The sequence below is a fragment of the Haliaeetus leucocephalus genome, unplaced genomic scaffold (genome assembly GCF_000737465.1).
Source record: "Haliaeetus leucocephalus isolate CR32 unplaced genomic scaffold, Haliaeetus_leucocephalus-4.0 Scaffold93, whole genome shotgun sequence".
NCBI lineage: Eukaryota > Metazoa > Chordata > Aves > Accipitriformes > Accipitridae > Haliaeetus > Haliaeetus leucocephalus.
The window spans coordinates 2,635,603-2,652,779 of NW_010972529.1; the positions used below are offsets into that span (position 1 = coordinate 2,635,603).

General features: G+C 44.1%; 1 protein-coding gene across 1 annotated transcript in view; it reads left to right on the plus strand.

The window, feature by feature from the left end:
* The first annotated feature begins 535 nt into the window (after positions 1-535).
* The window catches only part of CYYR1 (cysteine/tyrosine-rich 1), a 56,923-nt gene continuing 40,281 nt past the window's right edge, over positions 536-17,177 (plus strand). The window contains exons 1-2 of the mRNA XM_010585336.1: positions 536-698; positions 1,818-1,923. Of these exons, the coding sequence (XP_010583638.1) occupies positions 536-698; positions 1,818-1,923 (269 nt within the window). The remainder of the gene's footprint in view (positions 699-1,817; positions 1,924-17,177) is intronic.

The following is a 17,177-nucleotide window of genomic DNA, read 5'->3' on the forward strand; positions in this document are numbered from 1 at the left end:
TGCCCTCACGTCTGGTCGAGTCTCCGTGCTTGGCGGGCGCGTAGGGGCACAGCCGGAGACGGCAGCGCGCCTGCCAGAGACGGGTAACGGTGCAAAAGCCTGAAGCTGCGGGCGTGGGGAGTGGCTCCTGCGAGGGCAGCAGTGCAGAAGCCTTGGCACGGGGGGGTCCCACACGCGGGCACGGCCGTCGCTCCGCGTCGCTGCTCCTGCTCAGCGGGGCCCATGCCAGCCACTGGCCTCCTCCCTCCTTCTGGAGGTTGCCGTTGCTCCGGCTGCCCACATCGGCTTGTTGCGGGGGTCGGTCTTCAGACCGATGGGCCAGTTGTTGCGCTTTTTCGTGCATGTGCGTTTCTTTAATACAGGGGTAATTGCGCAGCTTTAGGGCGCAGCTGCATGAGCTGGCCCGTGTGCCGCGTTGCACAGCCCTCTCCTGCCCTCACCCTCCCTTGGCACTTGTTTTGAAGCAGAGACCAAGCATGAGCAGGTTCAGAGAGCTAACCTGCTAAAATCTAATGAGCAAGGTGCAGGTTTTGGGATGGATCATCAGCATGAGCCATTCACGGCAAAGTACCCTCCGTGCGAGGTGGGAACTTGCAGCCAGAGGTGGGGCAGGAACCGGAGCGTGGCGGCAGCTGAGATGAGGTGGGGTTGCTCAGATCCCCGCGTGCCGAAAGTTGGGCCGGAATGGATGAAAGGCAGTAATGGGACTGGGAGAGTGGGAACCCCTTAGCGTGATCTGCTGCCTGGGGAACGGGAGCCACAGCATACCGGGAACGCAAAAGCAGAGTTCGTCATCTTTGTTTTCAGGTCTCTGCCGTGGCAGCGTGTGTGTGACCAAGAGGTCACCGAGGGTGATGGTGCACGGGGTAGGGAGTCTGTTTGGACTCATCCAGGCTGCAGCTGAGGTCCTGGCAGTGGGGAAGGAGGGCCTGGGATGAGATGCGGGAAGCGAGGGATCCCCGAGGAGGTTTTTACAGGGCAGTGGCAGTACCCAGAGACTACGCAGTGTTATTTGCTTGGGGGGGACCTGACTTAGGGCCTTGAAAACACTGAATCGCAACAGCACAAGAGGTCCATAGCTTTAAGATAGCTTCTCATGGCAATAAAAGGATACGTATTCTTCCGTGCTTCTTAACTGTGAAACAGCAGTAAGACAGCTCTTTACAATTTGCATTGTTCCTCAGTCCGGCAGACCATTGCTGCTGGAAACGTTTGTGGCCCCGGCTGGGCAGGACAGTCTTTGGCAGGGGGACAGAGAGGGCACTGCTGGCCCCGGTGCCGGGTGCTGCCGTGCCACACTGGACGTGGCCCTGGCGCTGGAGCGGAGCGAGGGGAGCCGCTGCCAGCTGGCCGGGGATGAGGGAGCCCCAGGCAGCTCTAATTTACACCCGGGGCTGGGGCTGGGCAGGGACTGTGGGAGGTAGCCAGTTCCCAGACAGCTTTCTTCTCCTCTCCTGCAGCTCAGCGAGACAGGCAGCCGGCCTCAGGTTTCCCTCTGGACTCCTTGCTGGAATGGAAAAAGGTGATCTGTGGTGTCTTGATGTTTCAAAATGCTCTTTTTATTTTAAATGCTGAAATATGAGAAGGAACTGATACAGCCAGCTATAAAACACCCATATGCAAAGCACCTAACTGAACTTCCTACTGAGATGCAGAATGAGTGGGAATAGGCTGCCATTAAGATTACAGGGTCAGGTCACACCTCTAGTGAAGTCCTGTGATTGTATAAAACTGTTAGATTGCATTTTCTTTAAAGCTGTGCTGTACAGCATTTTTTGTTGCTGCCGTTTGACCGCATGAACATTATTTTTATTCAGCAGAAGATTGTCTGGCTCAGTGTGATAATGACTGCAAAGCTTACTGCTGTGATGGGACTACTCCCTACTGCTGTTCATATTATGCCTACATTGGGAATGTCCTTTCGTAAGTATATTTGCACTTTCGAAAAAACCTGATGGGCTGTGTTCATGGACTTGATGTAAACTCAGGCTGTGGGAAACTGTTTTGGCAATAAACAGTGGCAGGGTTTGGGGTTTTTTGGTTTTGGTTTGGTTGGATGCTGGTAACAAACATTGGTATTTCTCTAAAGTCTCATGTTGCATATATCTTTGAAGCATACCAGAAAGCTTGCTAAAATTGAGGGTTATGCCCTTAGCTTGTGTACAATAATGTAATTTGTGGAAGTAAGCTTTAGAGGTGGCGAAAACTTTGTTTCAAGCTCTTCAGATGAAAAAGACTGTGAATAGAAATCTTGTGGGTTGTGTTGAAATGCTTTGTTACAATACCTGAGTTGAACCACTATTCAAATGACTTGGATTTGAGATTCTTTTTGCTTTGAGTACCTTTTTTTTCTTTTTTTTCGCTCCCCTTTTCTCTTTATTGACCTGTTTGGTTTTGTTAAATGGTGTTTTGGCTTTTGGTGGAATTTATTGAATAGATTCCAGGTGAGGGTAATCTGACCCTTTAACGCTGTGGTATGAATAGTGTGTTTCACAGTGCTTAAAAAAAACACAGCAGGTGAAATGGAGTGGTTATGAGTATTTCCTATTCAGAGGAAAATATAGGAGTAAACTGTTGATTAAAAACATAGGCTCCAGTGCAGCTGTTTAACTCTGCATCGGTGAGGAAGAAGAGAAGCTTGCGTGCTAGTGGACATGACTCTAGGCTCTAGGCTTAATTTAAGTGGCAACCCATAAGTATTACATTCATGTGCAAGGACAAACCTAAAAAACCCATAAAATGTTGTTCTTCAAGATGGGGCATCTTACCTTCTGTTTTGTCAACCCCACCAGTAATTTCCTTAAACTTTAGCATGCAGTCTGTGACATACTTTTGGTTTATATTCTTGACTAAAACCAGAAAAGGAAAAAGCGGTACATCATATGGACTGCTCAGTGCTTGGGGAGGAGTGAGTGGAAAGGTTGTAGTTGCTTTTTCTAAAAAGACTCCTCTGTTGCAGGTTTTGTTTGAGCCGTGGTACCTGGGGAACATGCCAGTGTTGCCTTCAGCATATTTTATAGCACTTTGAAGGAGTAGGCAGAATGATGGTATTTTAATACAGAATTGATCCACAGTTTTTAAAGCAGATCAGACACTTCCTGGGCTGAAGTAAATAAAATGATGATAGAGCATCAGAATCCTTCATTCCTCTGGAAATGAAAAAGCATGTACTTAAGATTGATTACTGTTGGAGAATGACCAGTGATTTTTATTCCCACTCACACAGGGAATGTCTGCTTTGATATTTTTTTTCTTTTCTCATTCCAAAATTGCTTTCCCATTTATATGCATGGAAGGAGGTGCTGTTTTGAATACCTTAGTCCAGCTCACATGTGGTTAGGAATGATGGACCCAATAACATGGGTTATCACATTATAAGAAGGAGGCTTCTGGATTTCATCTCCCACTTCCATGTGATCATCACTGGCATTTGTCTAGCCTAATGTCAGAGCTGTGCTTTGGGAAGGATCGACCAGGGGATTCTTTAGAGTGACTGCTGAAATGTTCAAACCATACCTTCAGGACCAGGTTGACACCTAGTCTTTTGTGTGTTTATTCAACAAACATAAACAGCTATCGAATTAGAGCTGAGTGCGAGTGGCTCTGACACATTAGAAGGGTTTTTGTATATCTGGATAGTTTTGAATACCAGAGGGGCTCTTACAAGTGCTGTTTGTGACAACATGTCTTGAAGGAGACATTTGATTTTTGAATTTTTTATGGTTAAGTACTTCATTTCATAGACTCGAAGACCAGTCGGGAGTCATTATATTTCTCTGACCTGACATTTTGTGTGAGTGCGCCATAGATTCCCCCCCCCCCCAAAAAAAGTTGTTTTGGGTGTGTCTTCTTTAAACATGTGTAATCTCATTTTGAAGACTTCAGGCATTAATGAGTTGACCCATCTGCCCTGGTAAACTGTTCTGTAGTTCATTTACTAACATGGCTGGGAAATTTTGCTGGGAAACGAAGGTTGAAATTCCTACTGTCAGCTCTTAACTTATCTGCGAGTTTGAAATGTGGCCCTAAATAGTCATCATGACAGCTCTGAACATTATCACTGAGCTGGGTGAACTCTGTCAGCCTCACATGTAAGATTTGCTTTGTTTTGCTTTGCCCTGTTCAGGGGTCAATTCTTTGGCCTTCCTTTGAGCTCCCTCTAGTATTTTCACTTCCTTCTCGAAGTGTGGCTAGCAGGGCTGAGCACAGGGTTTTGACAGAAGCCTTGCTAGGATTATTTTTTCCTGTATCTTTCTTTGAGTACCTATTTTGAAGCATGTGATGATCACAGAAGACATAAATGAACTTAGCAATTTGTTCCATCTCTAAGTCATTAAGTCACAGTCTTCAAAGTATGTCTACTGCTTTAAGTCTGCAAACTGTTCTTTGCTAGGGTTACTAGCTTGCATATAGTTACATTGCAAAAGATGTTATTGTGACTTTAACTATGCTCCATAAGAATAACCTTCCCTTTTCATTATTTGGCACTATATTCGTCTTTTTTTTTATGTGCAAGCTTTTCCTGCGGAAGTTTCATGTTGCCGAGCCCCCAAACGACAAACCAATGAAATTGCATTAGAAGATGACACGATCCCTGCAATTTGGAAATGGCCACTACTGACCTATCTGCTTATGTCTTTCTGTTAACAACTGTGTATTGAAATCTTTTAAAGAACCATTTTTAATCCAACAAACTATGTGTCCTGATAACTCCATATAATGCTGTTCTTTAAATATCCTTCCTTTCCCGTGTCATCGTTTTTGATCCTTCTGTCTGCACCAAACAATGGACTTCATCTGCGTGGGTGCTTTCAGAAGTGCCTTTTTACTGTCTTAAACACCGTTAGTAGTCCTCAGTGTTGTATTGGCTGCTCTGCTTCTTTAGAGGTTGCCTGTCCTTCTTCATTTGTTTACCACTAATTTCTCTGCTCTCTTCATTCTTTATAAATCTGCATGTCTTTCTGAAATTTCTCTTCTTTATCTTCCCTGGAATCTTTTTTTTTTTTCACAAGCGTAACTTTCTTGAAGTTTTGGAAGAACCTTTTGGTGTGCAGTAGGTTCTTTTTAAACAATTCTCTGTTTTGTTTCACGCCTATCACTCTTCTCTTTCTAGACCCATATATGCCAGCAATTGTGCAAACAGACTATAAACACCAAGCAATAATGTATATACTGATTCTAAAATGAATTACGTGTGACTAGATCATGATCATTGATACTAAGTTGCTTGTAGCTTTTAGGTGATTAATTAACTCTCTTCACTCATTAAAATGAGGCTCAACATTGAGATATTTCATGTAGGGTTTTAGATTTTTTTGATTTTAAGAAATTGTCATCTTTTTAGGACACCGGGGAATTTTTTTTTCTGTAGTCAGATGAAGTTTTCAGCAAACATCCTCCAGGCTGTGTGCATCTGTGATTAGCCTGTTTTTCTTTCCACACATGAAGAACAGATGCAAAGTTATTGGCTCACTCTAGTATTAGGATTTCAGGGCCTGTAAGAGATGTTTCAGTAACTCCATCTTTAGTTGGAGTACAGGTATAACCTGTAAGCATTCAAGGTCTGTGATTGAGTCATCTGTAATCCCATGAGCATCTCTAATGTAAAGTAATACGTCCTTCCTCCTCATCCCCCCCTTCATGATACCCTTTCAGAGCAAGTTGCTGCAGCATTAATGTTCCAGCTATATTTCCCTTCCTACTAGTTTTCAATAGCTACAGCATGTCATTATTTCCTCTGATGCATATGCATTTCCTCCTGTTTATTTGCTCAGCATCTAGTGCTTAATAGTTAGCCCATCTAAAAATGTTTTTTTCTTGGACAAATTACAGATTTATGTTTGGACTTGAGCAACATAACAGAGCTGTGTCTGTGGGATGAAGGAAAAGGTGCAGGGATGCTCGAGTGCTGAGGCTGTTCCTCCAGCCCACTTTTCACTCCCCACCAGAAGAAAGCTTGAAGGCACACTTCCCAGCCTTCAGCGTCATCCCAGCCCTTTGAATCAAGAAACTCAAACTGCCCTCCTCCTCAGAAGCTAGTTTCTAAGCTATTGAATCATTTGTGACTGACCTTTTATCAGTTTCCCTGTGCTGCATCTGCTTCTGCAGCTTGGTACCAGGCTAGGGACTGCAAGGACTGCAGCGTGCTTTCTCCATGAGAGATGCTCCACGTTTGCCCACAACAACAGTATCTCCCTAACTAACCAACTGGCAGCATTTTGCCTTCTGTCACTCAGAGGAGTTGGACGCATCTGGTTATTGCCTTCAGTGCCAGCTCCTCAGAGGTGGGAGTCAGTATGAAAGGGGTTTCTTCTGCAGAACCCAAATTTTTCTGTGTGAGTGTTCCTCACAGTGCTCTTCGTATTTGCTTTTGAGAGGCCCCAAATTGTCTGGCCCTCATGCTTATCCTGGTGGCTGTTGGATTTTCTGTGGGCTAATTCCCAGTTTAGTCTTTTCCACCACATTGTGCCTGGTGTTTATCATCGCCCACAGGTGACTTTTGAGCTGTGGGGAGCTCTCTGGGCAGAGATGTTAGTAGTTGCATGCTGTGGAGGGTGGTTCTGGATGCTGCCTTTGCTCTTTCACAGCACTTCACGGCCAGCAGCTGTGAGTTGATATGAAATAATCCCAGATTCCAGGTGAATAATGGAGCAAAGAGGACAAATAGTCCAGCTGTTCTTTCAGATGAATACTGCTGGGCCATTTGAATATTCATGGAAATGAAGGGACTTACACCCTGATTTGGCCCACAGTATTTAAGAAAACTCATTGATAAAATATTCAGCCCCTACTGATTAGTCCATATTTTCCTGGGTAAGTCTTTAAGGGGTGTAAACTGGAATATTGGCTTAAGCAGAAGAAGAAAGCTAAGATGCAGTGATGCTATGTTACATTGCAAAGTGTATGAAGTTTCTTGGTAAATGTCTTAAGAATGACTTACTCTAAGGCAACTTTTATTTAGAAAAACATAACAAAATAAAACAAAACGCGTGATTCGAAGGACTTCAGAAGTAACTGGAGGAAAAAGTAAATAAAAACTTAAGAGAACTGTGATCTCATTACAGGTAGTGGATAGTGATTTGCAAGAGAGTAGGTGGAAAAATCTTGCCAGAGATAATGAGGATGCAACAGCCTGTTTAGTGACTGCTGAAATATCAGGTGTTACTTACGTGAACTTAATGTATTTTGGAGGGGGTGAGTTTTTTGGGTGGGTTTTTTAAGTCTAGAGGTTGCACAGTGGGGCCAGGAAGTAAGGCAGGCAGGCAGAGAGAATGGGAGGAAAAGAGGCAGAGAACACATTTAGCATAAAAATCGTGTGCATGCCTCAGCCTGCAAAACTGAAGAAAAAGCCATGTGTAGTATATCTAAGTGTGGCAGTTGGCATGGAGTACTTTATATCCAGTAGTACTTTTGAGAAAAACAGCTGACCTCAGAGAATGCCTTTTTTGTTCGTGAAAGGAGGAATGTCCCTTAAGCTGATTCCCTTGATACGAGAATATGGGATGGAGGGTGGGTATGAAGGAGGAGTGCACCAAAGGACAGAATTAATATTTTAAGAGTTAAGAATATAGAGATGTAGCCTCTGGAGTTCATAGTGAATAAAAAAAATTCAGGAAGCTTGGCATTTTCTGTAGATTCCAAATAATTAAAATTAGATGCTTTGAGGCATCCCACAGTAAATATGTGAAGCAGCATATGGGTTGGGGATGGTTCTGTGTCTGCACAACAGCTGTATGTTGCTCTGCTTAAAATAAAATTGTGTTCCTCTTCATCAGTGTAATGTTCAAAATTTCCCATGATTGAAGCATTTGGGGATGATATGTAAGATTGCAATTTACCTGGGAGTTGCCATTTCATGCCTCTGGCTCTGTGAGTTCTGATACGACGCCAGAGGTGTGCCAAAGGCCTGGTTCAATAATTATATTTTTCATTTCGCTTGAGTTTTGGCTTCTGATCAGGAGAGTCTTCGTGAATGAGCAGGTGGAGCAGAGCCTGAGGATGCTTGTGCTGAGTGCTGGGGGCTAGCTATAAATGTGTCATTGGTAAGGGCAAGACTGATGATTAGACTAAAACTATTTCCCTTTCATTCTGTTTAAGAGGTGAATAGCAGTTCAGCCTCTTAATCCTTGGTCTTCCGCATCTGGAGTACCTGTGGAAGCATGCTATTCATGCTTCAGCCTGGGAAAACCTCTGTAAGAGAGGCATCCAACTCTCTCTGTGCAGGGGGTTGATTAACCACAGCTTAGGGGAAGATCTGGGACCACATTTTCATTGTAAGATCTGCTGGAGAGAGAACTGGTATTCGAAATGTGACCTTTGCAATGTGTTTGAACTTCCAGTTGTTTTTTGTTCCATGCCTATTGTCCCAGTTCATACCCTTCAGCAGAGAATGTGCGATCAGATTTACAACCAAGGCAGTATCTGCTCTTGATGATGGCTGCAGAGGAAACCCTTGTCAGCACCAGAATTAAAACACAGGGCGCCTCTTCTTTAGCCTTTGGTGTTTTCATTTCTGACCCTGTGTTGTGACAGGCAGCTCAAAATGGGAAAAAAACTGTTTTGCTTGCCAAACGGCAGCTCTCAAAAGATAGCTCTTGCTTCAAGTGTCCCACCTCTCTTTTTTTGGGTGTGTGAGTAACTGTTTTGAAATGTTTGGGAGTAACTGGAATGGGTTCTTTTGTTTGTTTGATCGTTTTTGGAAGTTCAGGGGATTTTATTTTAGTAGGTAGCCATAAGAACTAGAATACTTTTTTTGTGTGAAAATTGGCAGTCTTTGTAAACATGCAAGTTCAGTTGAGTTGTTCATAAGAAAAAAGGCTAGCATGGTTTTGTGCTAAAACTTGCATTGTTGATATCCCTGTGGATCATCTGTTTTTCATCATTTGGAAGATTGTTAGAATTTGGCCTGAAAATGGAAACATTAAGGTATAAATTACTGAAATGCTCTCTGTGGTTTACAGAAAACTCTAAGGGGGGAAAAACAAGCATTCATAAGGAATTCAGTGAAATTAGCTTGCTTATACTGCACTGTTTATTTTGAAAAGATTTTTCAGTGAAAAGGAGAGATAAGTTTGTGTTTATCACTTGCAGTGGTCTGTTTTGGAAGCCTGTAGGATTTTCCCATAAGGTTCAGTCATGTAGAAGATAAATGTTTTCTTAACACTTAGTAAGATTGATGTGAAGACTGAGCCTGGGGATTATGTTGATCACAAGGGGACTGTCCTTTCTTCATAAGAATTTTACCTTCTGTCTGTTACTTTATACCCCCTCACACACCTTTCCCTTTTTCAAGTGGGGGAAAGTTCCACCTCCGAATTTGATAAGAATCTGTAACTTTATTCAGTCATCTGTACCTCCAAAGCTTTCGAGAGAATTCAGATAGTCTGCTAGGCACCAGTTCAGCAAAGTAGTTAAGTGCATTTGTAACTTCCAGGTGGTGAGTAGATGCAATGGACAGAGTCCTCATCCTGTTGAAATCAATAAGCTAATTACTTCAACGGGGATTTCATGCACTTGACTCTAATGGGACAAGTTGTAAGCTGAAGTACCTTGTTGCATCCAAGCGTTACAAAAACCCGTTTGTTCTTTCTTTTTTTTTTTTTTTTTAATCACCATGGTACCTTCCATGTTCACTGCTGCGTCATGCTCCCTTGCTCCCAGTTCAAGCGCTGCTTAATAATATGTATCACTCCTGGAGGGTCAGGAGATACGCAGGACAAATCCCACCTCATCTGACTCATCCACTCCCTGCACATCCAATGCATACATGCTTGTCCTACCCCTAGCTGGAGAATTTCTGTTTTATTGGCTAATTCTGAGATTTCACTGAGCTTGTGGGATTCTCGGACGGATTCTCAGTCTGTTGCATTTTGTACTGGTTGCTCTGTAGTAATATCACACCAACTCAGAGCAGGGTTATTAATGAAGATTATTGTGGGTCAAAAGCTGTGCAAGAGGGCCATTTGATGCTGCGCACAGTGTAATTGCAGCCAATCCAAATAAAACCTGTAGCACTAATTCAATATGTGAACAATATTGTCCTAGAAAAGATAAACTCTCATTCTCATCTTAATGCACCTCTTTAAGGGACAGAAACAAAGTTTGGCGTATATAAGCGAGTTATTAAAAATTAAAGGAAATGAACTATTCATTCACTGGGCAGCCACAAGTTCCTTTGAGATTTATAACCACACCTAGATAGAAATTCCACAGTTAATATGAGCTGTAGAAATTCAATGAAGTTTTCTCAATGTTTTTTCTCTGTTTAGAAAAGAAAAGCTATGCCGTTTACTTTCAGAATCACTTCTGCTATCATAAAGACCTTTTTTTTTTTTTTCCTCCCTGTAATGAACTATTTTTGTAAAATACAAGATTTCTCCTGGGACTTACTCCATATGTAAGTACTTAGTATAGGATGGAGAGGCACTAATACCACAAGCTGGGCAGGCATGTTTCATCATCATGTCTCCCTCTGTTGGCTCATCCACACAGATAAGAGATTTTTACTGCTGTCATTAAATGGAGTTATTCCTTTTGCTCACAAGGGAGGCTTGGTTTAATGCTGAATGTTCCAGCTTCTCTCTCTTTATTGAGGCCTGTAGTACAGTTTGGCAAAAGCACAAGAGGTACTAAGGATCTACAGCTATTGTTGAAACATCTGTTCATCAGCCAAGATGCAGTGAACCTTATTTTTAGGTGCCTTGTGGACTTGCTATGCTGCTATTGAAGTGTAAAGGGACTGTGCAAACTGTCTCTGCTCCAGTCCTTCATACAGTCCATGGTCAAGATGATCTAATGAAGGTATAATTAGGGTGCTGCTGCCCTGTAGCTATTTCCAGCTGCTGAGCAGCCCATAGGGCACTGGTGTTCATGAACTAGGAATAACGTATAACATATAAAATGCAGGCCCAAATATGTGTGCTTATGCTATCACATTAACTGCAGTTTTGCTCTGTGGTACTATGTACTGCTTATTCCTGTTATGCCCATGCATTTGACTTTTTTCCTTCCAACAGCAGGGTAAGAGAGGGCCTGGATGTAAGCAGTGCCCCTTCTTTTCCTTCCCTTCCCTCCCGTGACCACTGGTGCTCCCTCCTTGTCCCCAGTAAAAGGAACAGAATAGAAATAATCATTTGGGACAGGAGGGAAGCAGTTGGCCTTTTAGAGTGGCATGTCCCTCTGTGGAGGGGGAGGCACCAGCTTCACCAGTGGATGCCTTGCACTTCAGAGGACAGAGCACCCCAGGAGCAGTTTGCAACCCCCCAGGTAAGGTAACATAAACTGGAGAGAACAGGAAGGTTGTCAAGGAGAGGGCACGGGATTGCAGCTGCTGCCTATTATCTTTCCTACATGATGCATGTATGTATATACATGTGTGTGTATGCATGTGTATGTATACACACAATTATTATCTTATAATGTATTTTCTTCTGAAATTCTACCTTGCCATTTTCCTACAACACTAAAACCATCTAGAGTACCAGCTGGCATTAGGATCCTGTTCTGGTATCTGTATTGTTTAAGCACCGCATCAGTGGTCCCAGTCAGCAGCACTTGGCGTTCGGAGTTCAAGGTGCCGTGGAGCTTGCGAAACCCCCTTGCCAGGAGTGCTCCAGGCGAGCCAGCCTCTGAGACTTTGGCTGGGGTGGTGAACAGGGAGGAGCGCTGCAGAGCGCTTGTTCCCGTATTGTGGTGCCTCTGCAATAGACCTGTGGAGAAAAAGAGAAGCAGAAATACTCTGATAGCAGACTGAGGAGAATTCAGAAATGGAAGACAAGCGGTGGAGAGTCTAAAAATTACTTACGTGTAAGTAGCACTTACAATATGATGTGTTTAAATAGTACATGACAGCAGCTCTTAATTCTTTTGTTTGGATCACATCCTTCAAGTCCCTGAGCTTTTGTGCCTCTCCTCATCTGCTGCTTTGGAAACGTAAGCCAAGGGGAGGGAAAATAAGCAGCCAGCATAAGTTTAACACTTCACTTTTCATTGTTGGGACTAAAGCAATGCTAAGAGTATTTTGTACAAGACCTTGTTGAAATATATCTCTTGGAATCTTTGAGATTTTCCTGAAAGAGTAACAAGAATTTTGTTAGTGCAGTATTTTGTATAGAGAATACAGCTTTTTTGTAATCGTATTTGCTTTCCAGTTTTGTAGGATATTATCTTTGAGGGTTTCAAAATACTTATGATTTTCAGTTGTTTCAGTCTAATGCTCACAATATCCTGTCACAGTGTCTGGGCATTGCCTATCTGACATCCACGTAAAGTGTGCTCCTGCTGGTGATGGTCTCCTCAGTTCTAAAAGCAATATAAAGTACCACAAATAAAGATAAATTATTTGGGTTATGGGCAAAATTTTGATTACTCGGAAGCAAAGTTTGATGTCTGAATATAGACATTGAATATGCCATGGATAGGCGTATTCAGATGAAAACCTCTTGGGATGGAGAACGGCCTTGTGTGCCATGTCCAGCACAAAAGTGCTCTCAGCTGTTAGTGAGAAACCTTGGTGTTAATCTAATCTAAGTAATTAGTAACCTTCTCACAAAACTATTTTGTCATGTGCAAATGTTGCATTCTTTTAAGACGAGTTATTTTTGTCTGTCTTTCTGTTTGCCGACATCTCTGCTCTGCGGCACAGCTTCTCCTGCACTGCAGTGTACTGACCACTTGCTATGCTGTGTGGTCCTAGTCCCCAAAGACCTCAGTGAGGCTGTGTCCAATGATAGCTAATATATTTACACGGCTGAAAGCTAATATTGTGTGTTCAGTCCACAGCAGTAACCCTGTGTTTGGCTTGGAAATAGATGGCCTGTTTACTTAAACTGAAATTATGAAAATGGATGACAGGATTGCCAATCTGCTTACCTTGCAGTGCTTTCCTCCAGTGGCTCCTTGCAGGGATAATTTGATATTAAATTCCAGTGGAGAGTGAAAGAATACAGCTTCAAAGGGATGTGGGATGGATGAAAAGTTATGGCCCTCATTCTCCATTTTCAATAACATTTTAAACTGTCTGAAGTAAAGCACAATGCATCTTTGTTCCTGAGCCTTCACAATTGTTGAACAAAACTTAATGATTGAATTAGCATATTTCCAGACATGTAATAAATGTCAGCTTGACAATAATGCTTTCAAATTGCTATATTACAGGGGTGCTGTAAACATAGTGGCCTGTCTGCTGTATGTTTTGAATAATACGCTATGTTAAGATAATGTGCTGAGATTAGGAGGGAAGCTACAGTATTTAACATCTGTATTTGGTAAGCTTACGTTGTCGCTATCTTCTAACATAATCTATTTTGCATTAAAATTCCATATCAAGAGAGGAAATTTTTCCTACTTGCTCCTCACACCCCTCCCCAGTCATCCTTTCTTCTGAAGTAGGTGAGGATGAAATGGCCTCTACGGCATGGCTGCCTGTGCTAGCAGGAGATGGATTTGATGCCCTAGGAAGGTCTTTTCACATTAGCCACAGAAGTAAGATTTTGTTCTGTTTTGGGCCTGGGCTGATTGAGCATTTTGAAGCACTAGGCAAGCTGCTAGCTATGGGTTCTCTCTCTCGTATTCCTCTGCAGTCACAGGCTGAGAGCAGCTGCTTAGAAGCTGACCTCCAGGCTGGCGTTTGCACAGCAGACAGTGATCAGTATTGTTTATCCAGACGAGGCAGTCAGCTCTGCACGTGAACTGGCCCATGCACTGCTAGGGAAACAGCCCTGGTTTACATCACTCCAATTTAGCGAGTTACAAAGCAACTTTGTTTTGGTTTTTGAACCATGGATCCTCTCTTAAAAGAGGGAGGGTCTTTTTTTACCTCCTACAAGGGAGGTTTTGTTCTGTGTATCTGTGAGTAGTTACCCAGAAAGATGCCCCAGTAGGGACCTGAAGAGGCCTGCGATCCCCTCCAAAGGTCTGGGAAGTCTTGCTGGGGGATCCCACGTGGGCAGGTGGGTGGTGGGAGGCTGCAGAGAGGCTGTTGTCCTTGGCAGCCCAGGGCTTCTCCCTGGACTCTGTGCTGAGTGTCCACTAGATTGTCAAGGTATTTTTAGGAGTCCAGAAAAATGATGCCTGTAGTTTATCTCCATGTCATTTGAAATCTGTCTGGTATAGGTACAGTCAGGTACTTTTGAGACAGCATCAGTTAAATTTCTGTATACTTCTGGTTTATTTTCCTTCCAGAGATTTGTTGTCATCACAGAGCTGCTTGCAATCCCAAATAACCCCAGGAACATGCAACGACTAGGTTAGACTCTCATTAAAGGTTGACTCATCTCTTCTGTGAAGAAGTTGCATTACTTAGAAGTTCTTGTTGCTTAAAAGGTGGGGAGGTTGCTCCCTGGGGGAGGAGGCTTGCTGGCTCATCCAGAAGATCACGGACACCCTTTGTAAGGAGCTTCCAGCTGTCCAGACTGCTGTCCAGACATAGCGGGGCTGTGTTGAAGATGGAAAACTGCTGCTTGGTACTCTCTTGCTGTGCCTCATCATATACTGGGGTTTAAAGGATAATTGTTCATGGCATTTGTGCTCCATAATTGAAAGAAAAGGGCAGACTGTACCTCAGTAGCTAGGAGCTCTTCTCCCAAACGTGCTTGCTTGGCAGGGGCCTGACCCCACTGCCCACCCCAGGTGGACACCTGCATGTCATCCTCCTTGTCCTGCCCATGGTTTCGTGCTCTGGGGAGGGCACAGTTTTGGGTGCGCTGGTCTAGCGTGGTGCTCAGCGTTCGCCTGGCGAGTAGAGGGTGGCCAGAGGGGCCCCCCAGGAGAGGCTGGGAGCTTGACAGGGAGGACGCAGAAGCCTCACGGGTGGTGAGGATGTGCTCTTGCTGCATGGATGCCCTCTTGCACCTTCCCGGTAGGCTCCCAAGGCCACCTCGTTGGGGTACAGCCCTTGTGTTGAGGGAAAACGCAGTACCTCTTTTAGCTAATATAAAAGCACTTGCTGCTCTGTGAGACTGGTAACTGGAAAGCAAGTTATCAGTTAGCAGCCATTGTTTAAATCTGAAGGAGCCACAACTCGAGTCAGGGTTTGCACTTTGGCTTCATTATGTGTCAATAATTTAATGTATGTTGCAGTTGCTGTTAGGGCTTTGTGATGAGATGCCATTGTTTTTCCAGGCTGAATACTTGCTGTGCTCACAAAAAACTCTGGATGTGTGGATATGTGAAACAAGTCAGCTGATTTATTACTGTTATCTGTCACTTGCTTTGAATGGTTTTAATAAGTTCCAGAACTAACAGCTCATCCATAACCACCAGTAGCACCGCTATAGCTGTTGCTGTATTTTTTTCACTCATTTTTTTTTTCAACTTGTGTCAGGAGATACAAACTGTCAATTAATTGGGCAAAATCCTCAAGTCACTTGATTTATACTGACTTGCAGTGGCTGAAAATATGGTCCAGCATGAGAAGAGCTAGGGGATTTTCCTCCAAAACTGGCAAACAAAATCTTTCAGGCTGTCTCAGGCCCGTCCAGAAGACTGTTGCAGCAGCTCCACCACCATAAGGATTCCCTGTGCTCCACTGGCCATGTGGGCTGAGGTGGAAGAAGTGGCTTTTTCCTTGGTATCGTCAACAAAATCTTCATATTGGCTTCGCAAGAGCAATACAAACCTTTCTGTCCAGGTGCCTGTGCCATAAAACAGGGACTGGAGGTTTCTCCCCTGTGAATTCAAATCTTCAGCTTTGGGTTTTGCGCTCTGACCTACTTCGGAAGTTCCTTGAGGCTGAACTTCAAACTGGCCCGTTTTGTAGCCAGGTGTTTCCAGTCCTGTTTTATTCTTGGTTTTTTAGCTGCTGCTTCCTCAGAAAATAGCCAGCTGACTTGACTTGTTGTCTCTGCCCCACCTGCCTGGCCTGCCGGGGAACTTGGAAAGCCCTCACGATGACTGCAGCAACACAAAAGCCTCAGCCATGAGCATGTTGCTTGGAAGAGCTCCCCTCACCAGGCGTTTGCTCTTCCAATGTGGCAGCTCCACATAGGCACAGGAGCCAAAATAAAATGTTTGGGCTAGAAAGTACAGCTTGTCCACCACAGGACCGTAATGGTTCAGAGCAAAAAGCTCTCCCTTCTGTTCCTTGCGTAGGCTCAGCGTCATCGCTGCTGTTCTCCATGGGGGACAGTGCTGTGCCTTTCGTGCTGTAGCTGCGTGGAGGCACAGATCACCTGTCCTGAGGCAGGTCAGGCTGCAGCCCCTGGGTGGGCGCTGGTGTTGCCTCTGCCCAGGGAGCCGAGCTGCAAGCAGGCCATCTCTTTGGAGGAAACTGTGCATTGCAGGGGTGTTACTCCTCAGCCCTAAATGCCTGCTGCTGCTTCTCCCAGGCTCGGAGCCCCATCCTCCCAGAAGGTGTTTGTCCCAGAGCTGTCCATCCCTGTGAGCAGGACCCTGCCCTTTTCTCCCTGCCACGTGCCAGGGAAGCGCTCGCAAGGGAGAGATCGGTGACCTTCCACGGGACGATGCTGTTGTGTAACTACTCCTCCATTAAGAAGTTAAAAGGATTAAGAAGTGGCTGACATGTCAAAAAGTGGCAGCAGCAAAGAATTATTGTGTAATGAGGGTTGTTTGCGGTGAGGTTCTTCGGGGACTAGTACTAGCACTGAAAATATTCCAATGCCAATCAGAACCTAGGATGTAAATGCAAAATCCCTGGTCCTAAATACGTGTGTGTGAGAAACATACATTTTAAATGAATGCACTTTAGAAGTTCTCAGATGACAGATTTAAGGGGGTTTCTGTGACCTTAATTTGTTCCTTTTTTGTATACTTTGTGGTGCAGCCTTCAATTACATGGTTTTCACGGAGCAGTGGGTTTATAACATTTGTATGCGTCTTCCATGGAGATGTTTTCAATGTGTAAGGGCATGTACATCTCTGTACAGATTTAAACTTGGCCCCTTAATGCATATTGCATGTAGTAGTGCAAAAGCCCCTCTCTGGTCTTGATATGGGAGATTTCAGACCTGTAAGTGGCTTGGGCCTTTGATGGCCAAAAGTCTTTACCAGCTCATATGAAATATGCTGCTGGCCTCATTCCAGCTGTTACTGATTACAACCAAAATTTAACACAGCTGGTGCCAGGTGAAATATTAGTTGGATAGGTCAAACCAGAAGTACAAGGGCCAGAGAACTGAGTGTGCCCTCTCCTTGCAGAGGCAGTACCTCCTGGCCAGGAC